This window comes from Dermacentor variabilis, chromosome 3, assembly GCF_050947875.1.
Source record: "Dermacentor variabilis isolate Ectoservices chromosome 3, ASM5094787v1, whole genome shotgun sequence".
Classification (NCBI taxonomy): Eukaryota; Metazoa; Arthropoda; class Arachnida; order Ixodida; family Ixodidae; genus Dermacentor; species Dermacentor variabilis.
Window position 1 is genome coordinate 138634916 of NC_134570.1, and position 16988 is coordinate 138651903.

The 16988-nt window shown below is 46.0% G+C and overlaps 1 protein-coding gene across 1 annotated transcript in view; it reads right to left on the bottom strand.

The window, feature by feature from the left end:
* Nucleotides 1-12980, bottom strand: part of LOC142576316 (uncharacterized) — a 30430-nt gene extending 17450 nt beyond the window's left edge. Inside the window, exons 1-2 of the mRNA XM_075686395.1 lie at nucleotides 12644-12980; nucleotides 11699-11949 (exon numbers count right to left, since the gene is read on the bottom strand). Of these exons, the coding sequence (XP_075542510.1) occupies nucleotides 11699-11949; nucleotides 12644-12941 (549 nt within the window). The 5' untranslated portion in view covers nucleotides 12942-12980. The remainder of the gene's footprint in view (nucleotides 1-11698; nucleotides 11950-12643) is intronic.
* Nucleotides 12981-16988: the final 4008 nt, after the last annotated feature.

Below are 16988 nucleotides of genomic sequence, written 5' to 3' on the forward strand. Positions count from 1 at the left end.
GTTGCTTTTCCTGCGGGGCCGAGTTTGAACCTACTGAGGCAGTGATAGTATGCGCAGACTGCGAGCACCGATTTCACGTGGGAGATTGCTCTGGCCTCACAGAAAAGCAGTACAAGAGCAAATCAGCGTCTGCTAGACAAAAATGGTCGTGTCTCACCTGTAAGGGCTCGAAGAACGCGAAAGAGGGCCAAAAAGTTGCAACCAGTGACGATGAGATTACGGAAATCAGATCCCTGTTGCTTAGCATTAACCGAAAGCTTGACGAACTTATGCCCCTTAAAGAAACAGTATCCAAAATTGAAGAATCAGTTCAAATGATGTCTGAGAAATACGACGAAGTTCTTGAACGGGTGGCCACACAAGAGCGGGAAACAAAGGAACTTCGGAAAAGAGTTGACATGCTAGAACAAGAATCCAAAGACACAGCTGGTGAGACTGTTCAAGTACAACTGGAGCTACATGAACTGGAATGGAGGAATCGAAGGCAAAATTTAGAATTTCATGGAATTCCTGTCTCTGAGCAAGAAAATCTTCTAAACAAAGTGAACAGTGTTGCTAACATGATGGAGGTTCCCGAACTTACGGAACTAGACGTTAGTGCCATACATCGCCTTCCAGCAAGGCCTGGCAAGATCCCCGGAGTGATCGTTAGGTTCACAAGGCAAATGGCTCGAGATCAGTGGTTTGTGCACAGACATAAATTGAAGGAAAGTAACTCCAGTATCTTTGTACTAGAAAACTTGACCAGTCACAACAGGCGCTTACTTGGTATGGTGAAAGAATGGGCCAAAGAAAAAGGGTACCGTTACGCGTGGCACCGAAATGGCAAGGTATTTCTGAGGCGGGCAGATGGCGACCGAGCACTTGTGATACGAAATGCACAGGACCTTCCCGCTTAGTTTGTGCTTTGATGATTGCACATTGCTTTGTTAAATGTCCAGTATGACACAACACAGATATTTTCTTCCGCAAGAATTAGATGCAGCTGGTATAACTGAACATAGCAATTCCTTGAAATGCCTGCACTTGAATGCGCGCTCGCTCTGCACTAAACTAACAGATATCGTGGATTTCATCTCCAGTTTTTCCTTTTTGTTCGACGCCGTCATGGTCACTGAGACGTGGTTCAAAGATGACCGCGACGAACTTACCTTGGCTCCTTATCACTGTTATTTTTTAAATCGTCCAAATCGTCGAGGGGGCGGTGTTATGTTGCTATTGAAAGATGCAATGAATTGCGAATTGCTTCCATCGTTCTGTAGTGTATGTGACGACTTCGAAATACTTACGGCACGTGCTGGCAAATACGTGTTCTCTGTTTGTTATAGGCCCCCAAATGGCAGCCTTCCTAGCTTTTTCTGTTTCTATGAGCAGTTTCTCCGTTTTGTTTCCGAGAATAACTTGTTCTTGATATCTGGTGGTGATTTTAACATAGATCTGTCTGTAAATTCCACGTACCAGAAAGAAATGATCACTATAATAACGTCATATGGTTTTGAAAATCTGATTGCTTCGCCAACCCGAATTACAGACAGCAGTGAAACTCTACTCGACTTATTCATAACAAATATGCAAAACGACAGCATAACCGCCGGTGTGCTATCATACGACATAAGCGACCACCTTCCAATATTTATTATGATACCTAAACATAGTTTTCGAGAAAGGAGGGATGTGAGATGCTTCACTTATCAGCCAATCACAGCAGCCAACCTTGAAGCTTTTAGAACTCAGATGTTAACCTGTGACTTGGAAGTTATCGGTCAAATCGAGAACGCTGAAGAGGCATATACAAAGTTCATAGATATAATTTCTGGTATATACAAGTACCACTTTCCTGAAAAAAGAATTACCTCAGGCAAAAAAATTCGTAAACCTTGGATAACGCCTGAACTGCTTGCAAAAATACATCGCAAAAACGAATTGTATCATAAATTTATTCAAAATAAGGACCCAGATACACTGAAACAATTCAAAACTTATCGAAATAAACTGAACAAAGAAATAAAACTAAGCAGAGTGCGACACATTCAGTCTGAATTTGAGTGCTCTGCACCAAAACCTGACTTCTTATGGAAAAGGTTAAATACTGTCCTTAATCGTAATAAATCGCATTCTCGTATAGAAAAACTGAGCATAAATGGCAATGAGATATCTGGCATCCCTCTCGCCACTATGTTTAATGATCACTTTGTTAGCAACAATCAAAACAGTTCATCTAGGACATTGCTTAAGTTGAAGCCTGTAGCTAGCCCCTTCTCATTATTTCTTGAGCCTGTCTCTGAACATGAAGTTTTCTCTGCTTTCACGTCACTGCGAAATAGTTCCTCGTGTGATTATGAAGGCATGCAAATTAGACCGATAAAGTACGTGTTAGATATTGTCACACCGTACCTTACATATATTATTAATTTATGTCTATCCAGTGCAACTTTTCCGAAAAGAATGCAAATCGCTAAAGTGAGTGTTTTATTTAAAAAGGGAGACAGAAATGATATCCAAAATTATAGGCCTATATCCATATTGCCCATCTTTTCTAAGGGCCTGGAAAAAATCTTACATCGCCAATTTAATAATTTTTTCGAGAAGAACAATATAATATCACCTGCCCAATTCGGCTTCAGAAAGCTTAAGTCCACCGAATATGCACTGTTGGAACAAAAGGAATTCATCTTATCCCAGTTCGAAGAAAGAAGGCTTGTGCTTGGCGTCTATGTGGATTTTAGCAAAGCATTTGATAATATTCACCATTTAACATTGATTGAAAAACTTCATAGCTATGGCATTCGAGGTCATTCTTTAGCACTAATTAAATCTTACCTAGCAAGCAGACAGCAATTTGTTCAGATAGATATGCATTGTTCAAGTATGAAGCCTATTTCAAAAGGAGTTCCGCAGGGAAGTGTCTTGGGGCCCCTTCTTTTTAACGCCTATATCAATGATGTAACTAATATTTACCTAAACGCGAAATATGTCCTGTATGCTGATGACGCCAGTATATTTGTTTCAGGAACAAACTGCACAGATATAGAATATGAAACGAACCTCATGCTCTCTAAGCTGAGGGACTGGTCAATAATGAACCAATTAGAAATAAATACAAACAAAACCAAAGCTGTGCTCTTTAGGCCTAAAAATAAGCCAGTGAATTCAAATATTAACATTATGTACGGAGAAAAAACGATAGAAATGGTTACTAGTATGAGAACTCTCGGCGTAACGTTTTCGAGTAATATGCTCTGGGACGAACACATTGACGCAGTCACAATCCAGTTATCTAGGGTCATTGGCATGACGTGGAAATGTAAATCACTATTGCCGTTTAAAGTTAAACTTCTCATTTATAACTCACTTTTTTATTCGTACCTCTATTATTGCTTATTGGTATGGGGTACAACTACCTTTGTTAATTTGCATAAACTACTTGTCTTGCAAAAGAAGTTTGTTCGGCTACTCTTCAATGTCCCCTACAACTCCCATACTATAAACTTATTTCAGGAAGCCAACATAATTTCTGTGTTAAAGTTATACCAGTACAAGTTAACAACTGCATTTAGGCGGGAAGCAAAACTGAACTGCTCCTTTCTACGAGAACTTTCTAACCTTGAACTTAATGACAAATTTTATGTTACCCGTCATAAAGAGATATGGCGGGTGGTCACACCCAGAACAAATTACTTAAGGGAAAAGCTGTCACACACAATGCCAAAGCTTCTAAATAAATATAATAATCTAGGCGTTGATATCACCCAAATAACGGCCCAACAACTGAGAGACTTGTATATGCATGATTTTTAAATTACTGGTTCAGTGTACATCCTCTCGGCTAGTATGTATATAAAGTGTGTATATATGCTTCTGTATATGTGTGTGTGTGTAGGTGTGCATACGAGTGTGTATGCATATACGGGTATATGAATGCATGTGTATGTGTATATATATGTGTGTATATAATGTTCAGCGGCGTATTCTTGTCTCATTTGTATTCGCCACGAGAACCACACAAGCTACTCTAAGTATTTTTGGTTTTGTCACCAGTGGCTCTGTATGGATATGGGTGTGCATGTGTAAATGCGAGTATGTGGGTTCATGAGAGTATATATGAGTATGTGTATATGTATGTATACATATGTATATGTGTATGTGTATATATGTATGTATGATGCATATGTGCTTGCATGTATGCTGTTGCCGAATATTCTGTAGAGGGGGCTGCGGGCCTCGTCAAGCTGCTTACTGTAGCAGCTTTTACTTGCAGCCTCCTCCATCAAGTAGATGGAAATAAAGCTATTCTATTCTATTCTATTCTATTATATGTGTGATTACACGAGCTCGATTTAAAGCTAGTTTCTAAACGTGATGCAGTTATAAATGTGCAATTTAAAGCCTCATTTAAGCCAATGGCAGTAGTGCAGGCGAAGCTTGAAGCACGACAGAGCATTCTAGTTATTCTTACCCTCTTCTTACTCGAATGTATGCTGGTAGGCTGTGATAATGCATCGCACTTAGAGCCGTGGCTCCTCGTTTTCCGCCTACCCACAAACACCGCGGGCTCTTCCATGTCGGATTCCTTCATGGATTTGGCCATATCGCTGGTGACTGAATGTGCATCAACGCTGGCGTTGTTGTGCAGAATGAGAAGTCGCCGTCACAGTTACTCTGATGTTCGACGAGAAGTGCTGTTTCTGTGACGGAAACCACCTGGCTGATCACTCCAACTATTCTGTTTGTGCTTAAGGAATACAGGGTCTTTCAGCTAACTTGTACCAAACATTAGCAACATCAGGTACAGGCTACGTAAATGTTACCAACGCAGGAAAACAAGAACAACAACAGAACCGTGTCCGTTAGACAGTGTTGTAATATCTCTTACAGTGTACGATGACCATAAATGTAATGCTAAGGCATGTAAGTGCCCACTGTTGCTATATATTTGTTCGGGAATTATGACTTACCTAGACTTACACTGTTGCTTCTAATTCCTCACCGAAACAACGACAAATTCCTTACTACCTGTGCTTAAAGCTTAATTTGTTCTGTCAACAATCGTGAAGGGCACGAACAAAGTCAGCGACATGTCGCTTTGACACAAAAACGTTATAGGCCAGTCAACGGTGCTGGCTTGGTCGCACAGAATTGACAGCACCTTGGCGGCCGTTAAGATGGGGGATGCCGAAGGCCATTCTCCTGCCCGCCTCTTCAGGATCTTCGCTTGACTAGGTAATTGTTCAACCCATCAAGGGAGGCGCCACGTCAGCGAATACGAAATAACCTGAGCCGCTGGAGAACAAAGCTTTGTTCTTTGCTTCGGCGAAAGTGAGGTCACTTTCTAAACACCTTTGTGACTACACTGTGCTTGTGGAAACCAGTTACCTCCTGGCCAACTATGTGTTTATACGCGAAAAAAAGAATACTTAATTTAGATTTCTCGCTTGAATTCTTGGTATCACTGAGATATTGCATGTCCGCACTGCCGAATGTGTTTTGTTTTGCAAAGAGAATTGAAAAATAAAAGAAATATTTTCTGGTCCGCGATAAACAAAGTTTGCTTCGTTGTCAAACAACGCAGATTCAACCATATTAAATGATTTGCGTAATTGGTATGCAGTACCACACAAGCAGGCAGAATTAGGCGGTGGCCAGCACGTAGGCAAGGCAGATCATTTGTAAGAATACACAGCATCGCGAAGCCCCGGATCGTTGTTTTGCGGTAACAAAGTATCTAAGTAAAATGTCAGTTAGCTTAGAGTTACCCTTAAAAGGAAAAAAGCGTACGATAAGTACGCTCTACAAATACCAGCCTAATGGGCCAAAATTCGTTGAATAACAAATAAACTTGCAAAGAGGAAGGACCGCGCGCTGGCGCGCTCGCACGCACGCGCGCACACAGAAATTGTGGGCCTTATGTTAACAGAGAAAGGGAATAAACGTTTATTAGAACTCCGATTATTCGGGCCTTGCAGTGCTGCCAACTGCAGAAAACATTCCCTAGCTCTGGGGATTTTAAGCCTTGTTTAGGAAAATATGAAACGATGTTTAAATCTGGCAAATTTTCGCACTATACACTCTAAGAAAAAAAGGACTAAAAGGGGTAGGGAGGTTAGTCCTTTTGGGGACTAACTGATTTGCCACAACCATTAGTCCTTTTGGGGACGAACTGACATGGGATGAACTGTTACTCCCCATGCGCTTACTCCTTCGGGGACTAACAGTTGCCCCTGCCCGATGGTCCTCAAGGGAGTAACTGTAATTCGTTCCGATGCTCCGCAAAGGTGTAATTAATTAAAATAGGCATTTATACCCTAATACAAAAATTAATGAGCTGAAAAAAAAAACGTGCCAGACAGCAGGATTCGAACTCACGTCCTCTCGCTCACAAGTCAAGTACTCTAACCACTTCACCGCGCCACTTGCTTGTCAAGACGGGCTATTTCGACAAGGTTAACCATGGGAACGCAAGTGCGGCAATATAAAAGTGACTGTATTTTGTGCAAGCTATGCAGCCAGAGTCTAACGTTGAGTGTACTTGCAACCATAAGCGACTGCGAAAAGAAATCAGCCCGAGTATTTTTAGGGTGATTTAAACTGAGGCACTACGCCATGTATACGTGTAGCGAGCTCAAACGGGGCACCGAAGACGACAGAGAAGGGCAATTTCTCTGTCGCTTAGCGCGTGCCGTTTGACCTACACATCGCTTCAGTTCGCAACCTCCTTGGAACGGAAGGAACTTAGGTACTATAGACCAAGAAAATCTAGCCGTCTATCAGTGACTTGCGCGTTTAATGTGTATCGCTCAAATATGGGGTGCGCACGAAGGGCATGCCTCTTCACATTCCAGTTGTAAGTTTCACGTAATTTTCTCACGAAGAGGCAAGGTGCTGCTTTGCATGTAGTTCAATAGACAATGCACGAACTTCGAACCATTCACGATTTATAGACAATACCGTTTTCGCCGCATCGCTCCATGACACGGACGAAAAGAGCGAAGTGCCTGGGGAGTAACTGTTGCCGTTCGTCCTCCCATTGCTCTCTTTCCGAGCAGGGACTAAACACTTACTCTCCGAAATTTGCACACGGCCCGCACATTCATGCAGTTAGTCCTTTGAGGGACGAAAGCGCCCTTTTTAGGACTAACGGCGCAGTTACTCCCGTTTTCCCCGGGATTTTCTTAGAGTGTAGGATATTGAAACGGAGAAACTGCTCACGTGACCGCGCGTTTTAATTTCAGTCACCTCAAACTAGCTTCGCATTAGCATGCGAAGTATGACTTGATCGTGCAGCAGCGCAGTACATCTCGCCAAGTAAATGGCGGGGTGTGGATGCCCCGTATCATTTGATGACGTTCTGCTACTGCATCTTTGCGGTTCAGATCTCTAGCTCTGCTGTCGACGTCTGCGCGTTCTGAATGAAATATTTATCTGTAAATGACGAACTAAACGAATGCGGGAGCATTCCACAAAGCAGCATGGGCACATCTTTGCGTAAGCGGACACATAAACCTAATACCAAGCACGACAATGCGGTCGTGGCGCTGAGCAGCCTACTATGTACGCGTAAACTAATATTTACGGCCAACCGCCCATTGCCAGAGCAACCTTGGACAGAGTCCTAGCGGTGATGTGTTTGGACAAATTTTGCTTTGGAAGAAAGATATATATTAGAAGCGCATTTTTGTTCGTTGCTGCAAATTACGTATAAGTGAGTCTAGGTGGTGGTGCCACGTCAGCAAATGGCAAGAAAAAAAAAAAGACGCACTATTCACATCTTTTACATTGTTGTCGTGAAGTGGCGCACTGTTTTGACACTGTTACATTCCGTAAGGCAGGTCTGGCATAAATTTTACTTACAATTCGAATAAGGTTCCGTGTAATCTTGGCATGTTGCTGTATGCGCTAGGTGCAAAGCGATCTTCAAAGTATAGATGCGCTAACGCCGTCTGTCGATGGCTTCAAGCAAGAGGTCGTGATTTCAGGTTGAGTCCGGTAACTTCATTAAATAAAGTTTTAAGACAAAAATAACGTACAGCGCGAAGGACAAGGACAGCGACAGACGAAATACACTGCTGTCGCTGTCCTTGTCCTTCGCGCTGTACGTTATTTTTGATCATGAATTACCAATTAGCCCAAGCAACCACCCTAGTTCACTTCATTTTAAGACAAGCTTAGAAATTAACTTAAACAATATCGTTTGCAGTCATTTGCACAATGCTAACAATAATAATTACTGAAATAATATTCACGAGCTGAAGAACCACACCACATTTCATACAAATCTGGGGAAATCTACGGAAATTTGCCACCCGAGTTTGGGGAAGATTAGCATCAGAGTATGGCCGCACTGAGGCCGTGACTACACGGTCTTCGTCGTCAAGTATTTCTTTGACTACGGTGGCTAAGAATTTCTGACCTCTCGTCTCGACAGACCGTCGGGCTGCGATCCATCCTTCCCAAGAGTTTAGCTGGAGGATCGGTGTGGGCATCTTGAGTATGGCTTTTCCATTTGTATATTGTGCGGCTGGAAATTCCCAGAAAGTTAGAGGAAGACGTCGATATACGGAATAGAAGATAAACGGGCTTAGCTGACCTTCTATGTTGGAGAACAATATACTAAAGCAGCGCGCACGCACATAATGTGCAAAAAGCAGACAGCCGGCGAGTCTATTGGAAATACAGGATGGGCGTCGAAGGACGGGAACGCTGTCGAGAAATTTAAAGGATTATGGTGGTGGAGGAGGGGGAGAGTCAGCTGATGGAAGGCATAGTTAAATGGAGATCCCCGAAGAAAAAGCTTTCGCCCTGCTGCGACATTGGTGATGATGGTACTTGCGGTGATGATGATGGTAATTAACAGACTGACTTCGGCACAAGTTCGCAGACGTCTGCTTCTGGCATGCGCGGAGGAAAACTGTGCTCTCCATCTTAGCGAACTTGTTTCGTTACAAGAACACGGCTGCACAGGACGCCATTTCAGTGAAGCGCTATTATTCGCGGAACGAACGGCGCCGCGAGCCGGCTCGATGATGTTCTATCACTAGGCGCCCTCCGCAGTGGCAACTACACACTAAAGAAAGCTGCACCCTTAAGAGTGTTTTCTCGTGCATATAACTCACCTTCTCACACCCATAGTAAGCTGACTAATGCACTGATTTTAAAGGGTGTTTTCTTTCTTTTTCCTTGTTTTTTCTTGGAATGGCGCTTTGTTCTAAACGTACGCTTCGCCGAAATGCACGTTAAGTTTTATTTTTACAGCGATATCTTTGATTCTATCACTGTCCTAGGGCGTCAACAGAAGCAATCGTGTACACTTTTCCGAGAGGTTTATGAAAAAAACAAGACAAAGAAAGAAACGTCGAGCACCGAGCAAGGTAGATTCACAAGACCAACTCTGGGCCGTCCAGCGAGCCATGGAGGCCGTACGGGAGCAGCAGCTCTCAGTGGCCATCTAGACGGCCCCAGGGCCGGGCCTCCCAATCGCCGGATTCCAAATAAAGTTATGCCATCACACAGACACCTAGTTTCAAACTGTGGGCCTTATAATCACGTCGGAAGTGTTACTTCCTTCTTTTTTTTTTCTTTTTGTCCCCCTAGACAAAACCTTTAAAATGTATTCCTAGGTGATACTTCCCCACCATTCTTCCGACGCAACAACCCTTAATAACACAGCACCTAAGAGTGCAGTAGCGCCTCTAGCTGCTCTGATAGGCTGATACCACTTTCCTCGATGCAGTTCAGTTCATCTATCAATCAGCGCTAAGGTGGAACAATTTAAGCGACGCTAGCAGGGAGATTTGAAAGGCAGGAGAGAGAGGAGACGAGAAAGTAGTTGTCGACTGTAGTGCACCGCTTCCCCCTCTCTTATCGATATTAGATTACTTCGCATGCTCCTGCGAATTCCACCCGATACTGCATGTAACAGCGCAAGACGTGTAGCGCATAATATTGCGCCGGCCCCGAAGTTATGTCAGAAGGAACATGCGCCTGCAGAACCATGTTTGGCCGATGCGCCAAGATTCGCTGACGATTGTCAGCTGATCTATAAAACAGCACTGGCCTGAAGCAACTTAACTGAAGCCAGTGGCAAAAAGGGAAAGACACGGTGAGAAATAAAATAATGGTGTTCTGCTAACGAATGCACCGATTTTCAAAATTTTTCAGAGAAGGTAAGGATGCCAGAAGAGAGTTTCGACATCCAGTCCATCCTCGAGGGTGGAATTTTCTTCAGCGAGCAGAAAAGTCGGTCGTTATTCTTGGTGCTTGCAATTTGCCAGTTAAAATGGTGCCGAGTATGCGCGTAAGAGAAGGGAACTTTAGTATAGCCGTCTGCAGCCTGTTTGAAATGATATCGCTGCTACAAAGAAATACCATACAAAACGACTTTTATTTACGCGCATATATAAAAAGCAGGAAGAGCTTGAAAAGAAGCCTTCTGCCATCAGAAACGGTCTTATAACATCAGTTCGCGGAAGAAATAGGCGTTCCACCGCAATACGCGGCGCAACAGTGACCACTTGCGTGGGCAATGTTCACAGCCGCGCCGCGGTCACTGGGCTCGTGTTTGGAGTGACCGCTATGCAGCCCTCTCACGAGAGTAGTGTCGCGCGGACCAGCGCCACCAGCACGGACGAAGACATCGCCAACGTCAAAGTCTGGCGGGACGAGACGGTGACGTCGCCGCGGCCCCTCCTTGGGCCTTCGGGAGCTCCCATGTCCTCGACCGGCTTTTGGGCGGTCAGCTGGTCGGCGCGGCACAAGCCCAGCTCGGCGACGCAGGTCGTGTATTTGGGGCAGGACGAGCACGTGGGGCCCGGTACGTAGACGGCCGTGCCCGGATGGTTGCCCGGCTCGTCGTAGTTGCAGGCGTACAGGTTCCTCGTCACGCCGTCGCTGGACTCGACTAGCGCGAAGCCGCAGCCGACGTACTGACTCCGGGACCAGACGAGCTGAACCGATGAGGACAGCCACCGTAAGTACTTACTGGCCACGCGCCACAATAGTTTCTAAATCGGCATTACTAAAAGACGTACAGTGCCTTATACTCCTCCATTTACAGACAGTAGTTCTCCGACGAACACTTTCAAAATTCATGTCGTCCTGGACGCCTGGTGCGGCAGGTTCGAGTAGGAGGCACCGCTCGTCTTTCGTGTGGTGTTCGTTATAACGTACCGGAGCCTTCTTTCACGATTTTACTGACCTAAGTGGTGTCTACGGTGCGAAATCCAGAAGTTTAGCTCAATCTAATATTATCGTTAGTGTCCCTCCAAACAATCAATCCAACTGACCCGTGACCACGACGTCCCTATGACGGGTTGAACTTGAAAAGCTTTAATACTGTATGCCTCCCGCTTTAGAACTGTACAGTTTTCGGAAGTTGCTAGGTTGATTCTGCTTCCCTTAAAACGCCATGTGATGCTCACATATCAATTAACAATATAAACTGCACACTAAAGCGATGCTGTAAAAAAAAAAAATGTACCAGATCGCCACTGGAGATGGTGCCGGAATTTCAATGTGTCGAAGTCACCATCTTCTATAACCGCATTTTCTGGCTCATCGAGATTCGCTCTAGCAAAGAACGCGGCGTTTTTGCTATTACAGACATGTATGCTTTACTAACGCGGCCTCGCTTCCAATATTCCTCTCCAACGCCCCTTTGACGAAACACTAAACCTGCCCGTCTAACAAGGGCGCTGACTCCCACCTGGGTAAAATGTTCGCAGGAGGTTTCGTCGCCGCCACTGGCGTTCCTGTACGACTCAATGATGCCTTTGGAGCAGCCGGCATGTTCGCTGAACCAGCCGGCGACGCAGGCTTCGAATCCCGTGTCGTTGGCGGTGTCCGGCAGCTTCTGGAGGCACAGGTTCTGGCCCTGCTCGATGAAGTTGCGTGCCTGCACGACCTCACTCTGCGGCGCGCACTGTTCCACGTACGACTGCGCCACTTCCGCCAGGTCTGCACACGTGCCGTGGCCAACAATAGGCCTGAGTGATTCTCTCAACCTCGGCACAAACAGCATCTTTGAGCGACAGACATTTCTCACCTAAGTTTAGACTTGGGATGTAAAACCTCAATTAGAAAGTTATCAATGCAATCGGTTGGTCGGTCACAGTGATCCCTGAAGGTCACCGTTGAATCCGCATCCCTTGATTTATAGCGCAAATAGTTACAGGCAGATGAACGTAATATGTGTGCCACGCTGAGATGGATGCCCAAAAATTATGGTTTAGCGCGGGACATCTTACGCGAAGCTCATTGTAGCGTTTTTAATATGCAAGGTGACATTTTAGTTGTGTATAGTTCACCAATTTAATGACTAATTAACAGTTGCAGTTCTGATAATCTTTACTGAAATAACAGTACAATATTCTTTTTTTTTTTTTAGGAATGTGCTCTCGATGGTAAGAAATAAATCCGAATGAAGTGCTCAAATTTTTTTCTAATGTGGAAAGGTGTTCGGGGTTCGCGGGGGTAAACACACCCGGACATTTACGATACGAACGATGCAGTGACAGTCAGGTAAAGCACGGCGAGGCTTTCACTGAGAGCACATAAGACACGGAGACACTTCACGCAAACTGCGCTCGGCGACCAGCGAGGCGAACACAATACCTCACTGTGAGGCGCGCGTACACACGGCATCGCTCACCCGGGTCCCACGTCGTCTCGCACATGTCCGCCGCGGGTTGGAAGCCGTGCAGTTCCCCCTTGGCGACGAGGCTGCGGTACTCGTTGTGCGCCCTGACCACGTCCGCCTGCTGGTCGGCGTCGAAGCCCCGCGCGCGCACGGAGCACGGCACCACGAACTCGGCCGGAGGACGCAGCCAGCTGACCGCCGCCAGGTCGGCCCGGCCGGCGGCGGCTCGTCTCGCGGCGGCGCCGTGGGGCTCCTGGGCGGCCGCGACCAGCAGCAGGAGCAGCCCTTGTTCTCGAAGGCAGCGTCCCATGGCGTCCTCTTCGTCCCGCTCGCGAGAACGGCGCGTGCACGCGTGCAGTGGCGATGACGCTGGTGCTTTCTACCTAATTTGAAGCGCACGAGCCTCTCGTAGCTCGGTGGGGGTGCAACTTCGACGGAGCCTGTTCGAACACATGTAGAAGGCTACGATGCCTCGATGAGACAATCCCTCGATTTATTTGAATGAAATTAGTGGCATGTGATATATATATATATATATATATATATATATATATATATATATATATATATATATATATATATATATATATATATATATATGTGTGTGTGTGTGTGTGTGTGTATATATACGAGAGAGAGAGCATGACACAACTACTCTCTGCGGTTGTTAGTTCGCGCAGTTTAAGTTTACTTTTTTTTAATGCACCAACTCGCCCAATAACACGCTCTTCTAAACTAGAAGGCAGGAGTTGACTGCAGCAGCCTCGTTATTCCATTAGGAGAAGCACATGCACCTACCTCCAGTAACGCCGCACTACCCGTCGTAAAGGCCCCATTCAAGCTTCCGTCGTGCAAAGTGTGCTTTCAGACACACGTATGCACTCGCCTTCCACCGGTCGCCTGCTGACGTGCGGCACGCGCCGTTGAGCTGATACGGAAAAAACCGGGCTAGCTGATGCAGCGTGCGGTGTGATCTCCAAAACACGAGAGGCTAATTATTCCGCGAAGTGCTCGTCCTTCGCTTGCAAGTCCACGCAAACAAACAACCTTCTGCGCTGAACACGCCGAATATATATATAAACGGAAAAGAATAACAGAAGATGTACGTGCGACAGAAGTGGCTTCAGTAATCACGTCAACGTATATTAGATCTGCGCGACATAAGTTATGTTCACCGTTTGTTGTAAGCAACGAGTGTGCAATGGAAAGAGAAGTACGTATATACTCGTACTCTCATTGTATGCAGTTACAAATGCGCGCATGTGATATATGGGATCGCGTACCGTTTGAAAACATTTTCCATTGTTCGAAAACGGACCAAACACACACACGATCGCGAAGCGCATACAGAGACGTCTGCGGCTTAAGACGGGAACGGAGGAAAGCTGGACACCGTCGTTCAAAGAAATAACAATGTTCTTTCTACGAGAGGCATTACTGCCGCTCGCAATACGCCTATGAGGCGCGCGTTTATAATCGCGGAGGTAAATGACACGAAGCAGTGTGTTGTAAGGCGAACTTGCGAGACGCCATCCGCTCAACAACGCGCAATTAACAGCAGAAGGCTGGGTGTAAGTTTCAGTTTCGAAGAAGTGCGCATATTGCTGCTGCTGTCCGGATGGACCTTTAGGGGAGCAATAGCCTGTCAGCGTGCTCTCGTCGATTCATGGCAGCGCGCAGAGGTGCAGTGGCCGCTGGACGTCGAAGGCAACTGTTGGACTTTCTTGGCCCGATAGCTCCCACAACGACTGCCGCTTAGCACGACTCAGCCTCTCCTAACGCAGCCGCTAGCAGACACCGCACGAGTGCGCTGAAGTCAAGATGGCGGAGGCGCCCATCGTTGTCGGCCGTTGCACAAAGCCTTATGAATATCCTCTGTGGATCTGTCGATCAATGTAACGCGGTTTGCTGGCTCGCAAAGCTGCGGACTGGCAGATTTTATCCGCCACCCTCTTGGTAGAAATAGTCGGAAATAACATAAGTATTTTATTTATCCATGACTGATTGATGGCTCCGTTGTTTCTATGATCGATCGAATGGTTAATTTATGTAATTGGATTATCATCCCCAATCCACACTTGGCTACGATAAAATGTCATAGTGTCAGGTTCCGGGTTTATCAGACGAAGTGTTGTTCGCCCTTCATCATGCCCCGATATCATAGTAAAAGAAACCATTAAGAAATCAGTAATGTTAAAATTGGGACATCGTTCGAACCGGTGATTTTGTGATCAGCGAGAGAACGTTCAAGCCAGGAGTTGCCGCTCGGCCGTGCCATGCAATTTTTTTTTTTTTTTGCCTCCGTGCCTCTGGAAGAGCATCACCGTTCGATAACGTAGACGGCTGTTTAAGGAGGCCCTCGGACATCGGCCTCCGAGCAACGCTCTTGCACGTCTCCCAGTCGAAAGTGCGTTCGTGAAGCGCAGATTAACACCGTCCTCTCGACGGCGCGCACCAATTCCTTCTTGATAGCACAGGCATACATTACTTGCCCGCGTATTTCGGCTCTGCAGCACCACAGCGAGAGCTTTCAGGCTCGCTAATAGCGCCCTCATAATGAGCGCACTTAGCCGCTGAGAGTCCACCTAATTAGCGTGGCCGGCCGGATGAGATCCAGAGAGAGTGGCTCGTTAGACGAACGAAGTGAATAAGCCAAAAATTAGAAGTACAGAAGGACGCAGAAGAGGAGGATATAGGCTTTCTGTTTTATTTTTATTATTTTTGCGAGCGAGCGTGTGTGTTAACGTAGAGAGTGCAGTACAGATGAGCTTAGCTTGGGGAGTGAGTCAAAAGCAGCACGGCGCAATTAGAGATTGAACCCTGGATATCACTGCGCACAACTAGCAAAAAGCGAGAGACGGGCGGGGGCGGGGCCGGAGGCTTTATTGACTAAGCTTCCGCGACCGCCATCGCGTTTACATACGCCCCGGGGGTCTTATCTTTATTCCGTGCTTTGTAGTGGATATCATTCGCAAGCTGTAGCCGACGTATAAAGGAAAGCAATAGAGCGCCGTGCCAAAGGAAAGATAACAAAACCGTTGGAACGGAGAGAGAGAGTACCTTTTTTTATTTATTTTTTTAACCGGGAATGGGAAGCTGAGATGCACTGTTGCCTGGCTTCTAAAAGGCTGGGTTCGCGAGCGCCGAAAGACCACAAAGATGGCTCTTGTTACGCAGGGTTGGTCGCGTTAGAGCCGACGGAGGGTTTCCAGCCTGGTTAGTCCTCTTCGCTCATGCGCTGGAACAGAGGAAAGCTGTTAGCGGTCGTCTCGAGCAGACTAGAGCGTTTTTGCTCGTAACTAAAGCTACATTGCTGTCATTGACTTTCAGGGGCGAGCGAAAGAATAAGAAGAAAACAAAAGGCGACTAGCTACAGGCTCGCTTCTGAAGCTTCAGAGCCACCAGAGGGAAGTAGTAGAAAGAATAGCTTGAATTAGGCGGTTTTCGCAAACTTTGGGTCGCCGTGGGTAAGCCTACTGCGCGCGTTTCATCTATACGAAAACAGTGAAATTTGTATTATTCCTGCCGCTTTTCCTCTCAAGGGAGTGAGTAGCGCTCTGCGTCGCGTGTAGGTACGTTGGCTTTTATAGCGCGCTCAACTTCACGTGGCTGTAGCTATTGCTATCGCTGTTCTCGATCGGCCATAGGTTAGGTGTAGTGTCCCTCGAGAGTTCCCGGCCTAACATTGCTTTCTCTTAGAGCATCCAAGTTTGTAAAACTTGTTTTTCAGGGCGAATTGGCTCGGGTGCCTCCATTGCGTAGTCACAGAGAAACGGACGCAAAGTCACGTGGACGCGTGTTTTTTAACGCCCATTGTTCCATGAAACAAGGCGAATTACTTGTTCGAGAGAGAGCGAGAGAAAGACTATAACGAGAGCTTGCGAAGCTAGCCTAGCCGAACTCCCAGCAGACCGAATCACATTAGTAGGAGGAGAGTTTAAAAGGCGGAAGAACTAGTAATGCGAAGAGAACGAGAAACATAAGGCAAGAGAAGTCGAATACGAAAAGTACTAAATACGCTCATCGACACTCGCGCTCGCGCGTACAGAGACAAGTATACATCGTCAGGAATTAAGAGGTTAACGAACAGAATAAACACTACCACACTATAGAAGAATAACGCCTGGTTCACGAAAAAAAAAAGTAACTCAAAGGCAGTTTTGACACGCGCCAGGCAGCCCCAGCGCTCCCAGGAGATCTGAAAACAATCTAATTCAAGAAGCGCACCGCGATGGTGGATTAAAGAGCTCCTTAAGTCAGTCCTCGAAGTGGAATGCGAGCAAATACTACTTACGCAAACAAACGCTCTCGAACATATGTTTGTTACAGTGGAATTTGAATAACCTATCGCATAATT